The sequence below is a fragment of the Euwallacea similis genome, chromosome 8 (genome assembly GCF_039881205.1).
Source record: "Euwallacea similis isolate ESF13 chromosome 8, ESF131.1, whole genome shotgun sequence".
NCBI lineage: Eukaryota > Metazoa > Arthropoda > Insecta > Coleoptera > Curculionidae > Euwallacea > Euwallacea similis.
The window spans coordinates 2,351,666-2,368,576 of NC_089616.1; the positions used below are offsets into that span (position 1 = coordinate 2,351,666).

The following is a 16,911-nucleotide window of genomic DNA, read 5'->3' on the forward strand; positions in this document are numbered from 1 at the left end:
AACATGTCGATTCCGTGCTCAGTTCTATGAAGCGTCGCCTATCGATTAATGGCGAATTGGTCTGCGCAAGCAACGCGGTCATGTGTCAGCCGACGTCAAATTTACTTCGTCGTAATTCCGCAAGAGTCGCAGTGCTTCATTGATGAGAAAGAAGCATACTTGTTTGTCGTCACGTAGATATAAATACATCCATTGTAATTTATAAAATCGAATTTCAGAGAGAAGTTGGAACTTGCGGTTGAATCGTTGTGATAATTGGAATTTATTTCATTTTAGTGCCGCGAATTTGCTATCGTCTCAACATGTCATCCTCGAAATCCAGCTCAGGAAACGATGACGTTTTAGGAGGTACGTACATACATGTTGCTAAACTGCTGTTTACCTCCATATTTTTATTGTCTATTTATTTTTATAATGAAGACGTCGGGGATATTTTTAAAACGTGTATAAAGAATTATCCTTGTATGTCATTGAACCATGATATTTCTTTATTCAGCAATTATGCTTTAATATTTTAATCAAAGTTGATTTCTATGCAAATACAGAGATTGACTGCCATGTATTCTATGTGAGAATACAACTACCTTGTATCTTCTATGAAAATACAGGGACTACTGTGTATTTAGTAGTATTATAGTAGGAGAATATAACATGTTAACACTGCTATACAATGGGGACAGTGCCATTGATTTGTCCTTCTAGGGATTATTTACTAAATATTGTCATCACTTTAATCCTCCAATAAGTTCAAGAATTTTTGAAGTCATCAACAAATCATTAATTTAAAATAGTGAATTAAGTCATAAGTGTAAGTTAAATCAAGGAGTTTAAGCTCAATCAAATTTTTAATAAATTATAGCCAAATGTCTAACCAAGCAGACACTCTGCAAAGAATGTGTATTGAGGAAAACATAACTGAATGTTTTCCAGTTGTTTGTGCTTAAAACTGGTACAACACCACATTTTCCAAATTTACTATTGTTTCCAGGATTTATACAAATAGCATCAAAGTTATTTTGATGTTGCTCAAAATTTCACATACAAATAATATCTAACATTTGCTCCTCACATCTAGGGACAGGAAACTGCTTTCCCTCCATATTTTTTCTAAATTATTATAAAATGTAATTGTATTTTACAATAAAAGATAACTTATCCTTTGTTTATATCGGTTATCTTGATCTGTATTATCAGCTCTCTTTGTCATACTAGGAACTGCATAATAGGTGATAAAGAGGTCATTTTAGGGTATCAACAGCTTGTAGGTTGGCTAGAAAATTTTGATTTGCATTACTAAATAACACCTACAACATAATAAAAGAACCTAAATTTAGAATTTCCTAAGGCTTTGTTCTAAATGATCCTGGTAATTGTTGCAAATGAAACATTAATGATACTTTATAATGATTACTCCATCATATCTGAAAAAATTAATTTTTAACAAAATAAAACAGCTTCTTATTTACATTAATCAATTTACAAAAGTCATTGTAAATGAATGAAGACAGTGGGTATTTCCATACATTTACAAAGGTTTCCTGGTATTTAGCCATAAAGACAAATAATTAAGCCCTGTAATGAAACTTTATGCTCCTTAATAACTCAACATTTGTTGTGATTATACAGGGTGTAATCATGGAGATATTTCAGAGGGAGATAGTAATCTGCAAAATTAAAAAATGCTATTAGACCCATGGTCAAAAACGTACCATTTTCGATGTACAAGGTGGTAAAGTTACACATTTTTCTTGATGTCACAGAAACACATTTTTAACAATTTTTTGTTGTAGAGGTTCTTAAAGAAAACAAGTGTATGAAATTTTACAAATATAATTGAAAGCATAGCTGAGAAAATTATAAGAATTGTGAAACTTTGCCACTCTTTGTACATTTTGTTTCACTCATTGTACAACTTTGTATATTGAAAATGGTGAACTTTTGATCATGGGGCTAATAACATTTTAAAATCGTTTTGCAGAGTACTATTGTCCCCTGAAATGATCTCCATGATAATATGTTGCACCTTGTACATACATAAAGATATACAAAATAAAAGTATTGAATTTAACATCCAATCAAATTTAGCATCCCTTTTAGAGTCCTGGGTGGAAGTCAGTGGAGCAGCTTCCCATGGAGGGGGAACCCCTGCATCCATCACCCAACAGTTGACTGTTGAGGACTATTTGCGTTTACTCAGAGAGGCTCAGGAGTCCAATCAGTCATCATGCAGGGATTCGCTGGCCAGTTCTCGAAGGGGCTCTCCTAGAGGCAGCCCCAAGTCGCCGCCCAACAGCCCAGTGGTACAAGGAACAGCTCTAAATCTTGAATGGCAGTCTTACTATGTAAATTCAGAATCTAAGGAGGTAATGAACTACGATTATTTTAAAAGATATGGGCTGATGTGGGAAACAGGGATGGTACATAAATGAAAGCAGGTGTATGACCGGTCGCTCACAATCCAACCAATTACACTGTGGCAATCGCGCCAGATTGACTCATTGTTTTGGCTACGTGATTTGCGTCATAAAATTTTTAAGAATAAAATAAGTGATTTTGAATTCAAATTGGATTGGGGCGTAAGTGTCAATCGCTAAATACTTCAAGAATAGGTACTTCCGTTTCAAGTTATTATAGAAGCAGTGTGATACACTTTCCATTCATAGCAATTTTCGCAGTAACTTCCCACAACTACGTGCGGAGATAAACACATTATTTTTTACGATTAAATTTAAAGTGAATTGTAGTTATTTGTTCATCACAAAAATAATATTTCTGATTACATCTTATGGCCCTTATGATTTTCGTATTACCTTCTCTGTGTCAGCAAAGGTCTTTTCCATTATGTTCAAAACATCTTCACCTTTCACATATTCGTATTTCTTGCAGAATATCTTCTGCCATCAAATAAATCTATGTGATGGACATACATTTAACACTTTCTGAGAGCATGCCTAATATTATAATTTCACAACTTTAGTCTAATAACTCATCATTGTTTACAGGATTTCCTTCCCTTTGACTGGAGCAGCCGTCCTGACAGTATGCCATCAAAGCCATGGAGCTTCAGAGCGCCGCACAAATATGATATGTTCAGTCTTCGTTACGCAAGAATAGGGAACACTCCCCTTTTTTCCAAAAGGGGAATCTGTATCATGTTCCTCACTAATCTCTTTTCGCTTCTGTTTGGAACCGGAGTTGGCGTTTTTCTTAACCGCTATGGTTTGTACTTCTCTGTTCCAGCCATTAAGGTTCGTTAGATTGTATCTGAAAGATGCCCAATGCTAAGAAATAAAATGCCGAAGTAATGTTTTTGAAATGTGCAAAGTAACATTCCTTCCATTATTAACATGTATCAGAATGTAAATGTATATTATGTGAATTATTGCTAAATCTAAATTTAACTTTTTGATGAGTGTAGATTAGACTTGATATCAGTACTGCAAGATGGATCTGCAACGGCGTTGAATGTTGATAAAAGTCTCAAAGGATTTTGATATGGGTGTCTGTATCAATAAGGCGTGTCACTTTCACATTAATATGTTTGAGTCGGTGTTTTCCTATTGTTTTTAAATAGCTTTGGGACATCTAAAGAATGACTGAATGAGACTGGACATTTTTTCTACCTAATGGGCTAGGAATACTATAAAACACACATTCATTTTGTTTGCGTGATTTTCGTTTCTGTTCAGAGTTGTTTAATTTCAAGTTTACTCTCGATTTTATTAAAAAGGGACATAATTTCTATATAGAGATTATTGGTTAACTTGTTACGATCGTTTAATTTAGGTCTGTATTACAATTGAATGTTATAACAATTTATTTAAATATTGAATGCACGATTATTCTAAGATAGAGTACTAACCAGAGTGGAAAATAATATATATATAAATATATATATATTATCTGAAATGTACATAGAGATGTGATAAATTATTATCGGGCGGAACATAGTGAATTTTTGTCTTACTGTTGGCATGTAGCTTGATCTCTATGTTCTCTTCAGAGCGATGAATAATCATATTCTTAGGTTAACTATAGTTTTGTAATTTAAATTACATGTTAACTAATAAATTTTGTAACTGACATTGGGTTTGCGTTACTATGTTTCCCGCTTTGGTAAATTTTTTCTTTCCCATTGATAACACCTTTGTTAGAACTCTCTTCAACAAGTTTTAGGTATTTATCATGAATATGGAGATTGGGCCAATTAACAATCACTACTTTAATAGAGATAACAATTAAAACTACTCGACATAATAAGAAATCTCTTTATTAGTTAGGTACTAACTATTAACATTCTTACCCATACCTCTTTCAGCACAAATAGCTCACTTATTCTATTCTAAATACAACTGAAATTTTTTTTAACTTGTAACAAAAATTAGATGAAATGAATCAAAGGAAAACTGTCAATCTGGACAACTTAAACATGACATGCTTCTTTGAAACAATACCTATTAATGAGTTGACAATGATCTCTCATTTACACACAGTAGATAATAAAAATAAATTATCCTCTCACACAATGTTTAATGATGTACTAATGTTTTTTGGCCACCTTGTTAAGTTTTTCATAAGTATTGTTGCTGTTGTACCAAAGCACCAAGGGGATCACTAATGATGGAGAGGTCATAAGGGCAAACGCAAGCCAATCCCAATAATGTGCAGAAAATTTCTTGTCAAAATCACGATATGCCACAATTCCTCCTTCACCTGGTTCACTGCTGAAGGCAATCTGCGTCTGTAATTGTAAACTAAAATTTATAACTGAACTTGTGGGATTTAAAAGCGTTGATAAAATATTTAGTCGGATCTTGACTGCAACATATGTCTGAAGAATATTAACAAAAATTTAAGTATCTCTTTATATTGAACATTACCATTAGTATTAGAATGTAGCTTATTTACCTTAGCATCAGCAGCATCAGAAACTTTGTAGCTGACTTCTGAGCTAGTGAAGTTGAAGTATCCATATTTATTAGGTCGGACCACCACTAAATGTGTGAAGTTCGATTCTGGCGGAATTCTTGAGAATTTTGAAGTCAAATGTCCCCCAACAATTTCAAAAGCATCAGAATTGAATCCTCTGTCTGTTAGCTGTACATTAACAGCGGGGACCTTTCCAATATTGTGTAATGTATACCGAACTTCAATGTCTCGTCCTTGTACAAGATACCTATTCAAAATTTGTTTTGATACCAGAAGTCTGGCACCTTGCAAATCTCCTGTTTTCTCTTCATTACAAAATCCTAAGGCAAGCAGGGCCAGGAAAATTGTGAGTTTATTGAGCATTTTCTGAAAAGGTTGAAATTGTTAACACTGACACGAGTTTACTTGGAGAAAACCAACTGGTTAGTTTTACACTTACCGATGTGATTTTAGAACTAGGTTTCAGTCAGAAATATCTAGGTGAATGCACGAGGTTTAATCAGACACAAAACCGCCACGAATCAAAATACATTTAATTCATATTTTCACTGGCGATTTGTATCTTTTGACTTTCCAATGAATCTGCGTGGACGCGTAGCGGTTCTGACGTGACGAGAATTGTTAACGTGTGTGTCGTCAGCGTAAAAGCACTTTCGGGTATTGTTATCAAGAGTGAATGGAACAAATGAAGTTAGTTTAATGGTGTAAAGTATGTAAACATCATGAACAGATAAGTTAAATTGGCTGAATATACGCTCAGATTTATTACGAAATACAGGAAAAAGTATATAATGTGGCTGATTTATTAGCATTTAGTTAAAACATGTTGATTTTGTCGTATTCTGAGACTTACGAATGTGCTCTCATCATATGCTATCTTCGTTGGCGCCATATATCTTGACAAAGATAAGAAACCTATGGAAACTAAGAATCAATCTTTTGTTTATTGTTTACATTTTACATCTGATCGTGATTGTTTCCTAATTTTCTTTTGTTTTGATTTCAAAATCATGTAGTTCTTTGGTCTTTGTTGTTAGATAATTCCTTTCAGATTTAATGAACTTCAAGCATAAAGCAGTATTGAATTAAACAAGTGATAATGGTAAATATTATTTTATTTAATACTCATCTATATGTGCTGTATTTACGTGTACGTTAAGTTAAATCTGATCTACAGAAGTAGAACCAACCTTTATCAAAGATTAAAGCAGGTGTGTAGACAGCATGTTGGGGATCTACAAGGGGTTTGAAATTAGTTCTACATGTATCAGGATTTTGGTTATCATAAGTGATATAGAATTAGTTAAATGAGCCTAATTAGTGAATTCTTGGTGTTAGCTGTTTGACGCATTGATTTATCAACATTCACCCTTATGTCAAACATAAAAAAATGACCTTAGTTCACCAAAATATCAAGAACGCCTGAATCTCTGCAGGAATTGATTCTATAATGAGTATTTAAGATATAACCCACGGAACTTTACCTCTTTCTACGTCCTTTTAGTTAAACTAGACACTATTAGAGCAGTATAAAAAGTCACAATCTTAATGATCATGACTCAATTTCCTTTCTTCAATCAAATATATCAGTACAGGATTGTTTTTTTTTCAGAGATTTCGATTCAATGGAGATGCTGATTGTCCTGATTGGATTCTAGCTGAAATATACACATTATCCAGATTGTCATCGATAAAATTAAAACTTCTAGGACAAATTGTCTGTCAAGGAATAATCACACCACCAATTCAGGTATTCACTTTTCTAGATAATAAGGCTCTATAAGTGCTTTGATTCCATAGTCGAAGATAATTATCAATTTTCTGCACTCTTCTAACTTCGACCATTTTTATTTCAGATTGATAAAGTAAATAAACTGTTTGCCGAATCAAAAACTGGTAGGTGTGATCTTTTAACTCAGAAAGAAAGTAAAAATAAGTGATCCAAAACACACTCTCCTTCTCAAATCCTCAAAATTCACTTGTCTGTATCAAATAGTGAATAGCAATTTTTGCCTTTTCTTTCAGATGCAGATATCAACATAACATCATGCATATCTTGTCTATCATTTCTACTTTCATCAGCGACTCGATTCAATTGCGACAGTACTGCTTTGCAGTCCGAACTGCAGCAATTGGGACTGCCACGTGAACACAGTACTTCAATCAGAAAAGTTTTCGATGAATATAATGTTTGCTTAGTGGAAACTTTCAAAGCCCAATCATTGAAGAGTACGTTGATTCAATTTTTCTTGACAGTAAAAATATTTTTATCACGGGAAATGCTTATTTTAGTTCAACCATTGGAGGACGTTTCTACAGCCATAGATCCGGAAGTTGGGTGTACGAGAATAGATCTTAAAATTCAAGGACAAAAGAGATCGGTCGTTATAAGCCAAAATACATTAGATAGTTTATTAGATGATCTATCGCACATTAAGAAAGTTATGTCGGAGTTAAAAGGTTCTTAGTAAAACAGGATCTTATCTTTGTTAATATAGAAATTGTAATACAGATAGGTTTTTTTTTGTAGGTAGTTAACTAAAAGCTTTGCGGTAACGTTCAAGTTAAGAAGCGAGTGAATTGACAAGCGAATACTGTAATAAATGATTTTAGTCGAAATCGAAAACAAGAAAACCACTTGATCTAAAAAATAACGATGGTTTCAAAGTTCATCGTATTCGTTTTATAATTTTCATTAAAATAATTATCAAAATCACTGGTCATTCAAATATAAAACCTTTCGAATTAAGCGGGATTTCAGATACCCAAATCGTATCCTTAATGACAAGAAAAACGTCCAGGCCCAAAAAGGGATTAAGTGTGGTATTTCGATGACATTGCAGCCAGGATGGATTAGTTTTATTACTGTTTTAATCAGACTGGGATTTAAAAAGAAATTGCCTTGGAATTTGCAAGTGGTTTTTACATTTTTTGAGGTCGATTTATTAGGCAATAATAGCAATTTACATCACCCATACATGACAGATTATTCGTAATTTACTTTCCTACTATTATCTCGATACCTGGACAGAAATGGCCTTGCACATGCAATAACCATTTCGTATTCCATAAATTTTTAGATAAGAGAATAGATTGGAACCGAATGTTACTAAATACGAATCGGAAGGAATATATTCAGAGGTAAAGCCGGCACAAGCAGTAAATGAAATGCATTGCGAGGAAATTTGAATTTTAAAAGAGGATGCTTAAAATCCTTGCTCGATTCGTTTTTGGAGCAATATCATAAAATTGTCTTTTCTTGGAATATTATAGTGATATTAAATGGTGAGCTCTGCCAAAATGGAGACCATAATAAATGGATATATGCTAAAGAAATGTGTGTGATTGAAGAAAACACATTAAAAGCGTTAATTTACTCAAATGTAGTAACAGAAGAGATATCCGAAGGAATGTCTGATCGATGGTGCCGGTAGGGCCTTCGGGGTGAAGAGAGGAAACGGGGTTTATTCGGTCGGTATTCCTTGGACGAGGACGTCAACTCGACATAAAGTAGGCACACTAGATCGCCTTGTGCCAGTCCCATAATGTTTGCTTGCAGGTTTTCCTGAATCTCTACCTCTATTAAAAAAGAGTAACAGAAGAGCATAATATCTAATCTTCTTGATACTTTGGTGAATACTAATGTTTCTATAAAATAACCTTCAATTGTAGATTTTTAAAAAAAGTATTTGTGGCTTTTGTATTTTTAATTTTTTATGTTAAAAATATACTCATACAAGTAAATTACAAGTGTTTGATTTTTTGGCATTGTACTAGTCATTTTTGTAAAAAAGTTACTTGTAATGCTATTAGTTATTCCTAATACTTATTTCGTTTCTTATACTTTCTTACAATGATAAATATATCCTATGTAAACTAAATTAATCGTATACAATCAATGGATCAATGGAAAGTATTTCTATATTGTCAAAAATGGAAAATAACGGATTCAAAAGTACAGGATTCTTGATAAATTGATGAATTCAGATTAACTGTAAATTATTTTTGATAATTTGGCGAATAACATTGTTCTGTAAAATAATGTTCGCTTGTAAAATTTTATTATTTGGTTGGATGGTTAGATCATAATATATCATATTAAGCCACTAGTCGACCCATAGTGCCAGATTTGTGCTACCCCAAGTAGAAGGCACTAAAAAAAATTTAAACTCCCATTAATATTCCCACGAAATAACAGAAATAAATTGTGTTGAAGATTAACTTGCAGATAACTAGTTATCAGCACGTATAGACGTTATTAAATATGTACCCCAAACAACCGAAGAAACCAGAGATAATCTTCTGAAATAAACTCCCCGTCATGAGTTTAATACTTTTAAATTCTAAATGAAGAAAACCACGAAACAAATAAGTTTCCATGTCAGTGGCGAATCGTCATACGATAGTTACATCCCTCAATTATTTTTATTAAGCTGGTTATAAAATAAGGCTATAAAAAAATTTATTTTCTGATCACAAAAATCAAGGCACCCGCCTCTGCTTCTATTCAACAATGTGATAAAATACAAGGAAATGCCTATTAGGCGTGTATACGGATTTTCCATGGTGAATTGGTGTTGTGAAGTTATCGGGAAGTCGTGTGTGAGGCGCGTGCACGATAACACTATATGGCAGTTTAATGTGATTGTAATGATTCCTGCATGCGAATCGCATGTGTTGACATGCATCCCCTTGGTGCCACAGGGTAGACTGATTATTATACTCTGGATTGTGTAATAATGGATTCCCATCCGTGGAATTTCTCACTATATAAACGAAATATTGATTTTATTGCTTAATGCCTGGCTTGCTTCATGCCTATCATAAACAGGAAGGATGGTTTATTAGGAGGCTGGCAGTATGTTATAGATCCATCTACTTAAGTGAAAGGAAATACCTATTTTCTGCGATAAATATATTAAGTTTGGGATTTTTAGCGTTTACGGAGAAGTAGGTACAAACCCCAAAAAGAGATTATAAAAAAGCTGAGAAGGGCTTCTTCTCAAGGCATCTTTAAATTGCCCTGAAATTGATACACATAAATGAGGATTAGTAGCTACTTAAAAGAAGATGACTATCAATTTTCTATTAAAAATCGCCATATTATCTCTAATTTATAAAATAAGAAAATTGAAACGTGCCTGGGCCGCCGAATTTCTACGTCGTCAATCTCATATCGTATTGCGGAACTCCTTTCATATTAAAACCGCTTTGAAATGCTTGAGTGCATGCGATTGGAAGCCGATTGTCGCTTATCATTCTTCCGAATGAGCTACGACGTGCAGTTTATACTTCTCAAGGGAGGATAGAATGCGGGATTATGTACGTCACGACCTTCATCTGTATGGACGGTCATGTATAGGGCGAGCCAAAAAACACGTTTTTTCTTTTTGATTTTTTGTCTTTAAGACTCGACAACAGAAAGGTGAAAAAGTATTATACATTACAAAGCTCGTGTAAGGTGACCCAAATGCTCCCAAAGGACGAGGGATAGGAGAATGATGTGTGCGCTATAGGTTATATAGGAACTTCAACAGAACATCACCAAGAAACCTGAAAATGATTCCCTTTTCAATAAATATGTAATAAAAAATTATCATAAAATCGACAAAAAATTTGCCAACGCCGTAATTAGATAAAGTTAATGGTAATTCGTGACAAATCAAATGCCATAGAAGGAAACCAAGACTGTTACGATATCACCTTAATCTGATCTGATGTTACGATCACCTTAAAACTGAAGACAAACCCTGATTACTAATTTCTCGATATTTCTTAGCTACACCTTTTAGACATCTTTGTTAATCAAATGTGGTACTCTGAATGTTCCAACATCATTAATATTCTCACACTTCCCCAAAGTTCCGTCAATGATTTAGCCCCACATGTTCCGCTTATTTAAACCTGAACACGACTACATTCATAAATCAAAGAAAATTAAATATTAAAAACGTTCAAAGTTTTCCTTCGCGCTCTAAATTTAAAATGAATGTAAAGTAGATAATTCGAATTTGAGAAATTTGAGCCATTCTTTTCGTAAAGGAAAGAAATTTAATTTAATAGTGTCGACACATGTGCTTGTCGTTTCAAGATTTGGAATGGTATTTCCATGTTTCCAAGTCTCCCTAGTCGGGGGGCTAATGTTCCAGATTGGAATCGTCCACTAATTTGGCAATAATTAGCTTTAACCCGTAACACTTCAATTAAGCGGAGGAAAGAGATGGAGAAGAAGCATTTTTATTCGATGACAGTGCAGTCTTTTCCATCTTTTAAAGCACAGCTTTTAGCGCCCCACAGCTCCAATTGGAGAAATTCTTACTTCTCTGATATACGTACATCAATTAATCTAAAAGTCTCCCAATTCTCAGTTCGTGCACTACATTGAAATACGAATTTAATAATTTAGAAAGACTTTTCCTGGCAATTATGTAATCGCAGACATACTGCTCGATTCTTGCCGCGTTGGTATTTGGCGCCAGTCAGTCGCGACTTGCGCAGAGCGAAAGTTGCGCAATAACACGGCAACAAAGAGGTCACTTGGTGTAAACATTCGTGCACGTGTAAACTTTTTCTTCGCTTGTTAGATGAAATAACAAAAAAAATGTCACGTATTTTTCACGACAACTTAACGATGTTCAGATCTGGAAACATTTAGCATCAGTTGAGATGAAAATATATTCGTTTTCAGTACATTTCGAGATAGCAAACAAAAATCAGTAACTTCGAGATCTACGGAGAGCTTAATCGACAACGCAGGGAATCGCACAAGGGGTGGTCAGATGTCGACAAGCGCTAACTTGGCATTAATGGGAAAACGATTGGAAGCAGTTTGTTATGAATTTCCTCCTAAGAAAATTACTTTTTCATTTTGCTTCCTAGCAGGAATTCTTAGGATATAGTTTAAAGTTCGATAACGTCTGAGTGTGCAAACTGGCAAACAAACTAATTCAGTGTAAGTAACAACAAAATACCTACCGAGATGCACTCCGGTTAGGGACAATGTTCCATATACGGCGTACGTACCTCAAAAACAAAACGATAACCCATGAATATAAAAATTGAGTAAAATCACAAGGAAGAGAAATAAAATTGTAGTCGGTTATAAAAGTTTAGGGAGAATAAAATATTTCCATGATTTCCGACAGTAAATCCGCAGAAGTGGTCCAATATGAAGATATTCTGTATGCGGGATCGCGAATACAGGTACAGGCCTACACAGCAATATATTATACACAGTGTCTTCGTAATTGAATTCTTTTTATTACCCTTTTTTATTGCCAGGAATTTCAAGACATTCCGCGAATTCTTCCACCGTGATCATGCATTATTCGGAACTAGGCAGACCGAGAAATTACTTCAGTGCTCGACAAAAATCAGTTACATAATCCGAAAAAAATCTGACTTTGATACGCCACTGCTTAACCTAGTACTTTTCATTTCCTTCGAAATATTCATAAGAATCGATAAAGCAACGTTTAGCAGCATGCAAAAAATTGCTGCAATTACAATTAGTCCGCTGAAAGAAAAGCTATAAATTAGAAGTTTACAATGTGTTTCATTTATGTAATTTGAATTTTCAACTTAGAGTTAGGGCTCTTTGCAGTTGGCAATTACTTATAAATTGACGCTTTCTGGCAGTTTGTATAGAGCGGGGGTAAAAACAAGTTAAATCTCCCTAGAGGGAGTTGTTTTCGATTTAAACCGACATAAATAGGAACATGTTGTTTAAGAAAAGCCCCTCTGACTTCAGTGGACACAGCCTCTTCCACGTAATCGATCAGTACCACTTCTTCTGTTTATGGGCTGCAGGACAATTTATTTGTGTAAATATATATATATATATATATATATATACAGTTTTTAACAATTTTTCTATTACTAATTCGAAAAAAGTTCTGAGCTGATTTTTAATTTTCCAAATTATTTCAAAAGTTAAAAAAATATATTTCAAAATTTCTCATTGTTCATGAAATTTGATCTACTCGACGAGTAAAAACGCTCAGTTTGTGGCTTATCAAAATTTTGTCTCAATATTCCGTGGAGTGCCTGAAATACCTATTTTTTTCACTCACTCCACAACAAAAGTCCTATCAGAATTCATTTCTAAACACTCACAGACTATTGATTTCTAGTAACTATTTGAATTGATGACTTTCTACTGGGAAGAACACGCAATATGAGCTATATATCACACTCTACCCAATAGCAATATTGTTTTTATTGCGGAAATATCAGTTTTTTGGAGGTAATAAATTTTACATATTTATGATTACCGGGGAATATATATTTATGCAGAAACTGTTAGGCCACTTTCGGAAAAAAATTGAGACAGGAAGAAAAAAGTTCGTTTTACCTCTAAGGGGAAAAACAGAGACAGAGTAATTTACTGTAAGTTGCTTAGTTAAGGATTCTTTTGCAATGTCAAATTTGAAGATTTGAACAATTCGTTCAATGTAATTAAAATAATTGCCATAAGTCTGGAGACTATAGATCCAGCGTTAATCGAAGCGACCCTCTACTACAAGTACTTAATGAAACACTTGAAATCTCAATTGAGCACACCGTTATAGGCAAAAAAGTATGAATGATTTAAGTGGGCGGCAAGAACTGTATGTGGCGCCCTCTATGAGCAACATAAAAATCATTTGGCATCTCACCCCAAAAAAAGGGCGAAATTGAACGGTTCTGTGTAAGAACTTAAAAATTTATTTTTAAATTATAATTTTATCACCCTGTATCTCTTCTACAATTCTTCGCCGGTAGCTCCCCCAGCTGATTGTGGTAAAGCGTTGTAAAAACCTTCTAGGAAGACGCTGTAGCTGGATAGCTGTCGTTTCCTCTTGGGCCGCGCGTTCTTGGTCCTTGTCTTGATTTCTTATATTGCTGTTTTGGTTAAAAGGAAAATCAAAACTAAAGTGAGTTCTTAGTATAGACATTCTGTGAAATTATTCCTTCCAGTCATTGAACTCGATATCGTCAAGAACTGGTAGTTTTCAACTAGAAAAATTCTAATGTAAAATTCATTTTGGGTAGAATGCATCAGTACATATTCCGATGATTAAATGATTTTTTTTTACTTTTTAACACGCAAATGTGCTACTGGACAAAACCAGTAGCAGTTAGCAAGTCACTGCGCTAACGATGATATTTTTCCATATGTGAAGATTAGTAGGGCAGTAAAATTTTATCGACTATGTTCGAATCAATGTAGAAAAGTAGTAGGAAAAGAAATTTAATCAGTACAATATTAAGAAAAACAAAATGAAGCCGACAGATTTTTCCCCATTGAAGATAGAAAAATCGATACGAATATCGATATTATGAGTTAAATCCTACAGGATGCATCTATCTGGTCATTAACATGTTTTCATTTATTTCGATCTACAGATCGTTAAACGATCATTAAACTCTACTCCGAACTTGTTATCCAAGGATTCAATTATGTATTAAAAATAATTTGATTGATGTTGCTTCTAATCTATACAGCTAGTAATGAATTTTTAAATAATATCGAATGAATAAAGCAGCACCTTTATAACGATTTTAATCGTAATTTCTTAGTGTATATTAACAGCATGGAGGTTTATAGCTCATGCGTTAATACGAATTAGTGAAGAATTTGCTGATGAGGCATCTTCTTTCTGCATCTTCACTTAGTTCGAATTAAAATAGCCTGCTCTAGTGGTCATTTATTACATTTCCTCTCTATAGTCTTTTGATGATGGGTGCTGAGAGATGAGAACAAACTGACACAATCAATTATAGGGTTGCAGGATGTGCCACAACTAGACGTATATGGTTCATTTTTGTAACGTCTTTTAATCGATTTTTGTCGATTGTTTAAGATCCATCAAAAACTTGACAGGACCGTATTAAGGAAAAAGTCGATAATCATTGTCGACGAACGAAATGTCGTGGGATGAAACTAAGACTGTCAATGTATAAAAATGCAATAGAAAAGTCGATTTAGCTTTCATTTCCCTTACAATAGTCATAACTGAAACTCCGTTTGAATCCCTGTGTGTAAGCTTGCTACCGAGTATCCTGCATAAGAGTGCATCATCAGAATCATCAATTATCCTTCCACCAGCTGATTTTTAACACTCAGCCAAACAACATATCCTCATAAAGATTCTAGATTCCAAACTCTAAAAACTGAACGTTAATACCAATAAAATTCCAAACTTGTAGCGTTTTTACGACACAAATTCCAGTTTTAAAATGTAAAATGATCAAACAGTGCGCGTTTTCCCGCATAAACCGTATAAGCAAAGGCATATTATTGAAGAATATATAGGGCTGGACCTCAGAGAAAAGTCCCAGGTGTTAGTTTTGATTTGAAACATCCAAGACGGTGCCCGATTTCCATATACCCGAGCGACTAAAGCTGGGGATATCTATCTCAAGGGATAAACAATTGAATTTGAAATGCGACTGACCAATACCAAGTGCAGATTACGATTCCGAAAATTGAATTCAAAAACTTGGCCAGAATCTATAATGCAACCTTCCCAAATATATTTCTCTCCTTTGGCTTCCGATTTTCGAGCCCCAGGGACGGACTGGTTTGAGTTGCGGGTTTGCTCAGCAGAGAGGATTTGTAGTTAGAAAATGCATTTGAGCCCATTAACTTGAGAATTTTTAATTCCATGTGTGAAGGAAATATCAAGGTTCTATCGTGACATTTTAGTCCTCTGTCCGGCAAGGACGAAGTCCTTATTGTGGAAATAAAAATACTTGGGGAAAACATCCCTAAATCACCATAAACTCCAAAATAAAACCAAATGAAGGAAATTTGATGGGCGTTTTCAGGCCAACAAAGCCGATCCTGAACGGAGTCATAATCTAAAGATTCGGAGGGTTTTCATAGTTGATGCTTTCGTTCTCATATATTGCATTGACACTGCTGTTTGTGGTCCGTTCGCTAAGTGCCCATTTATTTCCTTTAAGAGGACCTTTTAGCACGTCTACTCTACTTTCTATCTTCAAACAATTAGGAGATTTTTAGCCGTTCGAGTTATTTAGTATGCTCTGTATTGGGGAGCTATTCGAGTAGCTTTGAGTCACAAAATCGAATTTAGTGCGAAGTAGAAATTTTAGGTGGTTCAGGTTGGTTCAGGTTAAAAAGGAAGAACACAGAAGCCCGAAGAGCACGAGCTCGTCCCGCAAGGACAGCTGAAATACCTTGGACTACACGGTTTGATAGGGGCATGAGTTTTGCTGAACGTACATATACGTACATAAGATCACAAAGGAACAAGAATTTAGGGCTTCATCTGAGATTATATCGAGCATGGATAGATCCGGCAAGTGGAGTGTCTTAGTGCTAGTTGTTTCTTCTGTCATGCTGTATGCGGCATCAGCATGACGGGAAGTACTAGAGTATAAGAAGTCTGAGGCACTACTAGAACGATCGAATTACCCATTGGCGATAAGGGTAATAAGTATTTATAGAAAGATGGCAAGGACTATGTGCTGGTGCTAGTCAAGATTCTGTCCCTTAAGCTGAAAGTGGATGAGAGGAGGCTTGTGAAGGACAATGAGAAGGAAAGTAGAATGTATGTCAGGGAGAAAATGCTGAAGGAACAGGAGAAAATATGGTTTATTATTGAACGGATTTGTACAGGGTGTTTCGGTTGATTTCAGATAATTGATGTGGGAGAAAGACTTCATCATTTTAAGAAAAAAAGTTCATATGAACATGAGTCCAACATTGATCGGTAGCGGAGTTACGGGGTGTTAAAATTTAAGAAAAAAATAGGTTTTTATTTTATTGTGCTTGACCTACTACAGATAGACCCTTCAAATTTTATGCAGATTAGGTAATAGGTGTTGCTTAAAACGAGAGTAAATTTCCTCCAATTAGCTTCATCCATTGCCATTTTCTCGTATTGGTTGATGAACTGCTTGAAATGCTTTGCGATTAGGGTGTCAACGATTCGCTGATCTACTTGCTTTCTTGTTGTCATGGAAAATCAGTAT

At 34.6% G+C, this 16,911-nt stretch overlaps 3 protein-coding genes across 4 annotated transcripts; 2 read left to right on the forward strand and 1 right to left on the reverse strand.

The window, feature by feature from the left end:
• The first annotated feature begins 123 nt into the window (after window positions 1-123).
• On the forward strand, window positions 124-4,085 carry BNIP3 (BCL2 interacting protein 3). Of its 2 annotated transcripts, none has more exons than XM_066392225.1 (3): window positions 124-348; window positions 2,086-2,363; window positions 3,003-4,085. In XM_066392225.1, exons 1-3 carry the CDS (start codon window positions 303-305, stop codon window positions 3,255-3,257), a joined length of 579 nt encoding a protein of 192 aa, XP_066248322.1. In that variant the 5' UTR covers window positions 124-302; the 3' UTR covers window positions 3,258-4,085. The 2 variants fall into 2 exon arrangements, with proteins under 2 accessions (XP_066248322.1, XP_066248323.1); XM_066392226.1 differs by having other exon boundaries at window positions 2,098-2,363.
• A 168-nt stretch (window positions 4,086-4,253) lies between these two features.
• On the reverse strand, window positions 4,254-5,547 carry SsRbeta (signal sequence receptor beta). Its single transcript, XM_066392224.1, has 3 exons — window positions 5,369-5,547; window positions 4,909-5,295; window positions 4,254-4,741 (listed from the first exon to the last, which is right to left on the reverse strand). Exons 2-3 carry the CDS (start codon window positions 5,290-5,292, stop codon window positions 4,541-4,543), a joined length of 585 nt encoding a protein of 194 aa, XP_066248321.1. The 5' UTR covers window positions 5,293-5,295; window positions 5,369-5,547; the 3' UTR covers window positions 4,254-4,540.
• A 317-nt stretch (window positions 5,548-5,864) lies between these two features.
• On the forward strand, window positions 5,865-7,678 carry LOC136410255 (COMM domain-containing protein 4). Its single transcript, XM_066392311.1, has 5 exons — window positions 5,865-6,031; window positions 6,542-6,679; window positions 6,786-6,825; window positions 6,955-7,158; window positions 7,222-7,678. Exons 1-5 carry the CDS (start codon window positions 6,029-6,031, stop codon window positions 7,395-7,397), a joined length of 561 nt encoding a protein of 186 aa, XP_066248408.1. The 5' UTR covers window positions 5,865-6,028; the 3' UTR covers window positions 7,398-7,678.
• The last annotated feature ends 9,233 nt before the right edge of the window (window positions 7,679-16,911 follow it).

Bases quoted from the DNA above. Each gene is read 5' to 3' on its own strand.
- SsRbeta (XM_066392224.1), bottom strand. From the start codon at position 5,292: ATGCTCAATAAACTCACAATTTTCCTGGCCCTGCTTGCCTTAGGATTT. The intron at 4,742-4,908 runs GTAAATAAGCTA...TTACAATTACAG, and splicing joins CTGATGCTGCTGATGCTAAG to ACGCAGATTGCCTTCAGCAG.
- LOC136410255 (XM_066392311.1), top strand. The intron at 6,826-6,954 runs GTAGGTGTGATC...CTTTTCTTTCAG, and splicing joins GTTTGCCGAATCAAAAACTG to ATGCAGATATCAACATAACA. The intron at 7,159-7,221 runs GTACGTTGATTC...TGCTTATTTTAG, and splicing joins CAAAGCCCAATCATTGAAGA to TTCAACCATTGGAGGACGTT.
- BNIP3 (XM_066392225.1), top strand. From the start codon at position 303: ATGTCATCCTCGAAATCCAGCTCAGGAAACGATGACGTTTTAGGAG. The intron at 349-2,085 runs GTACGTACATAC...AATCAAATTTAG, and splicing joins AAACGATGACGTTTTAGGAG to CATCCCTTTTAGAGTCCTGG. The intron at 2,364-3,002 runs GTAATGAACTAC...CATTGTTTACAG, and splicing joins TAAATTCAGAATCTAAGGAG to GATTTCCTTCCCTTTGACTG.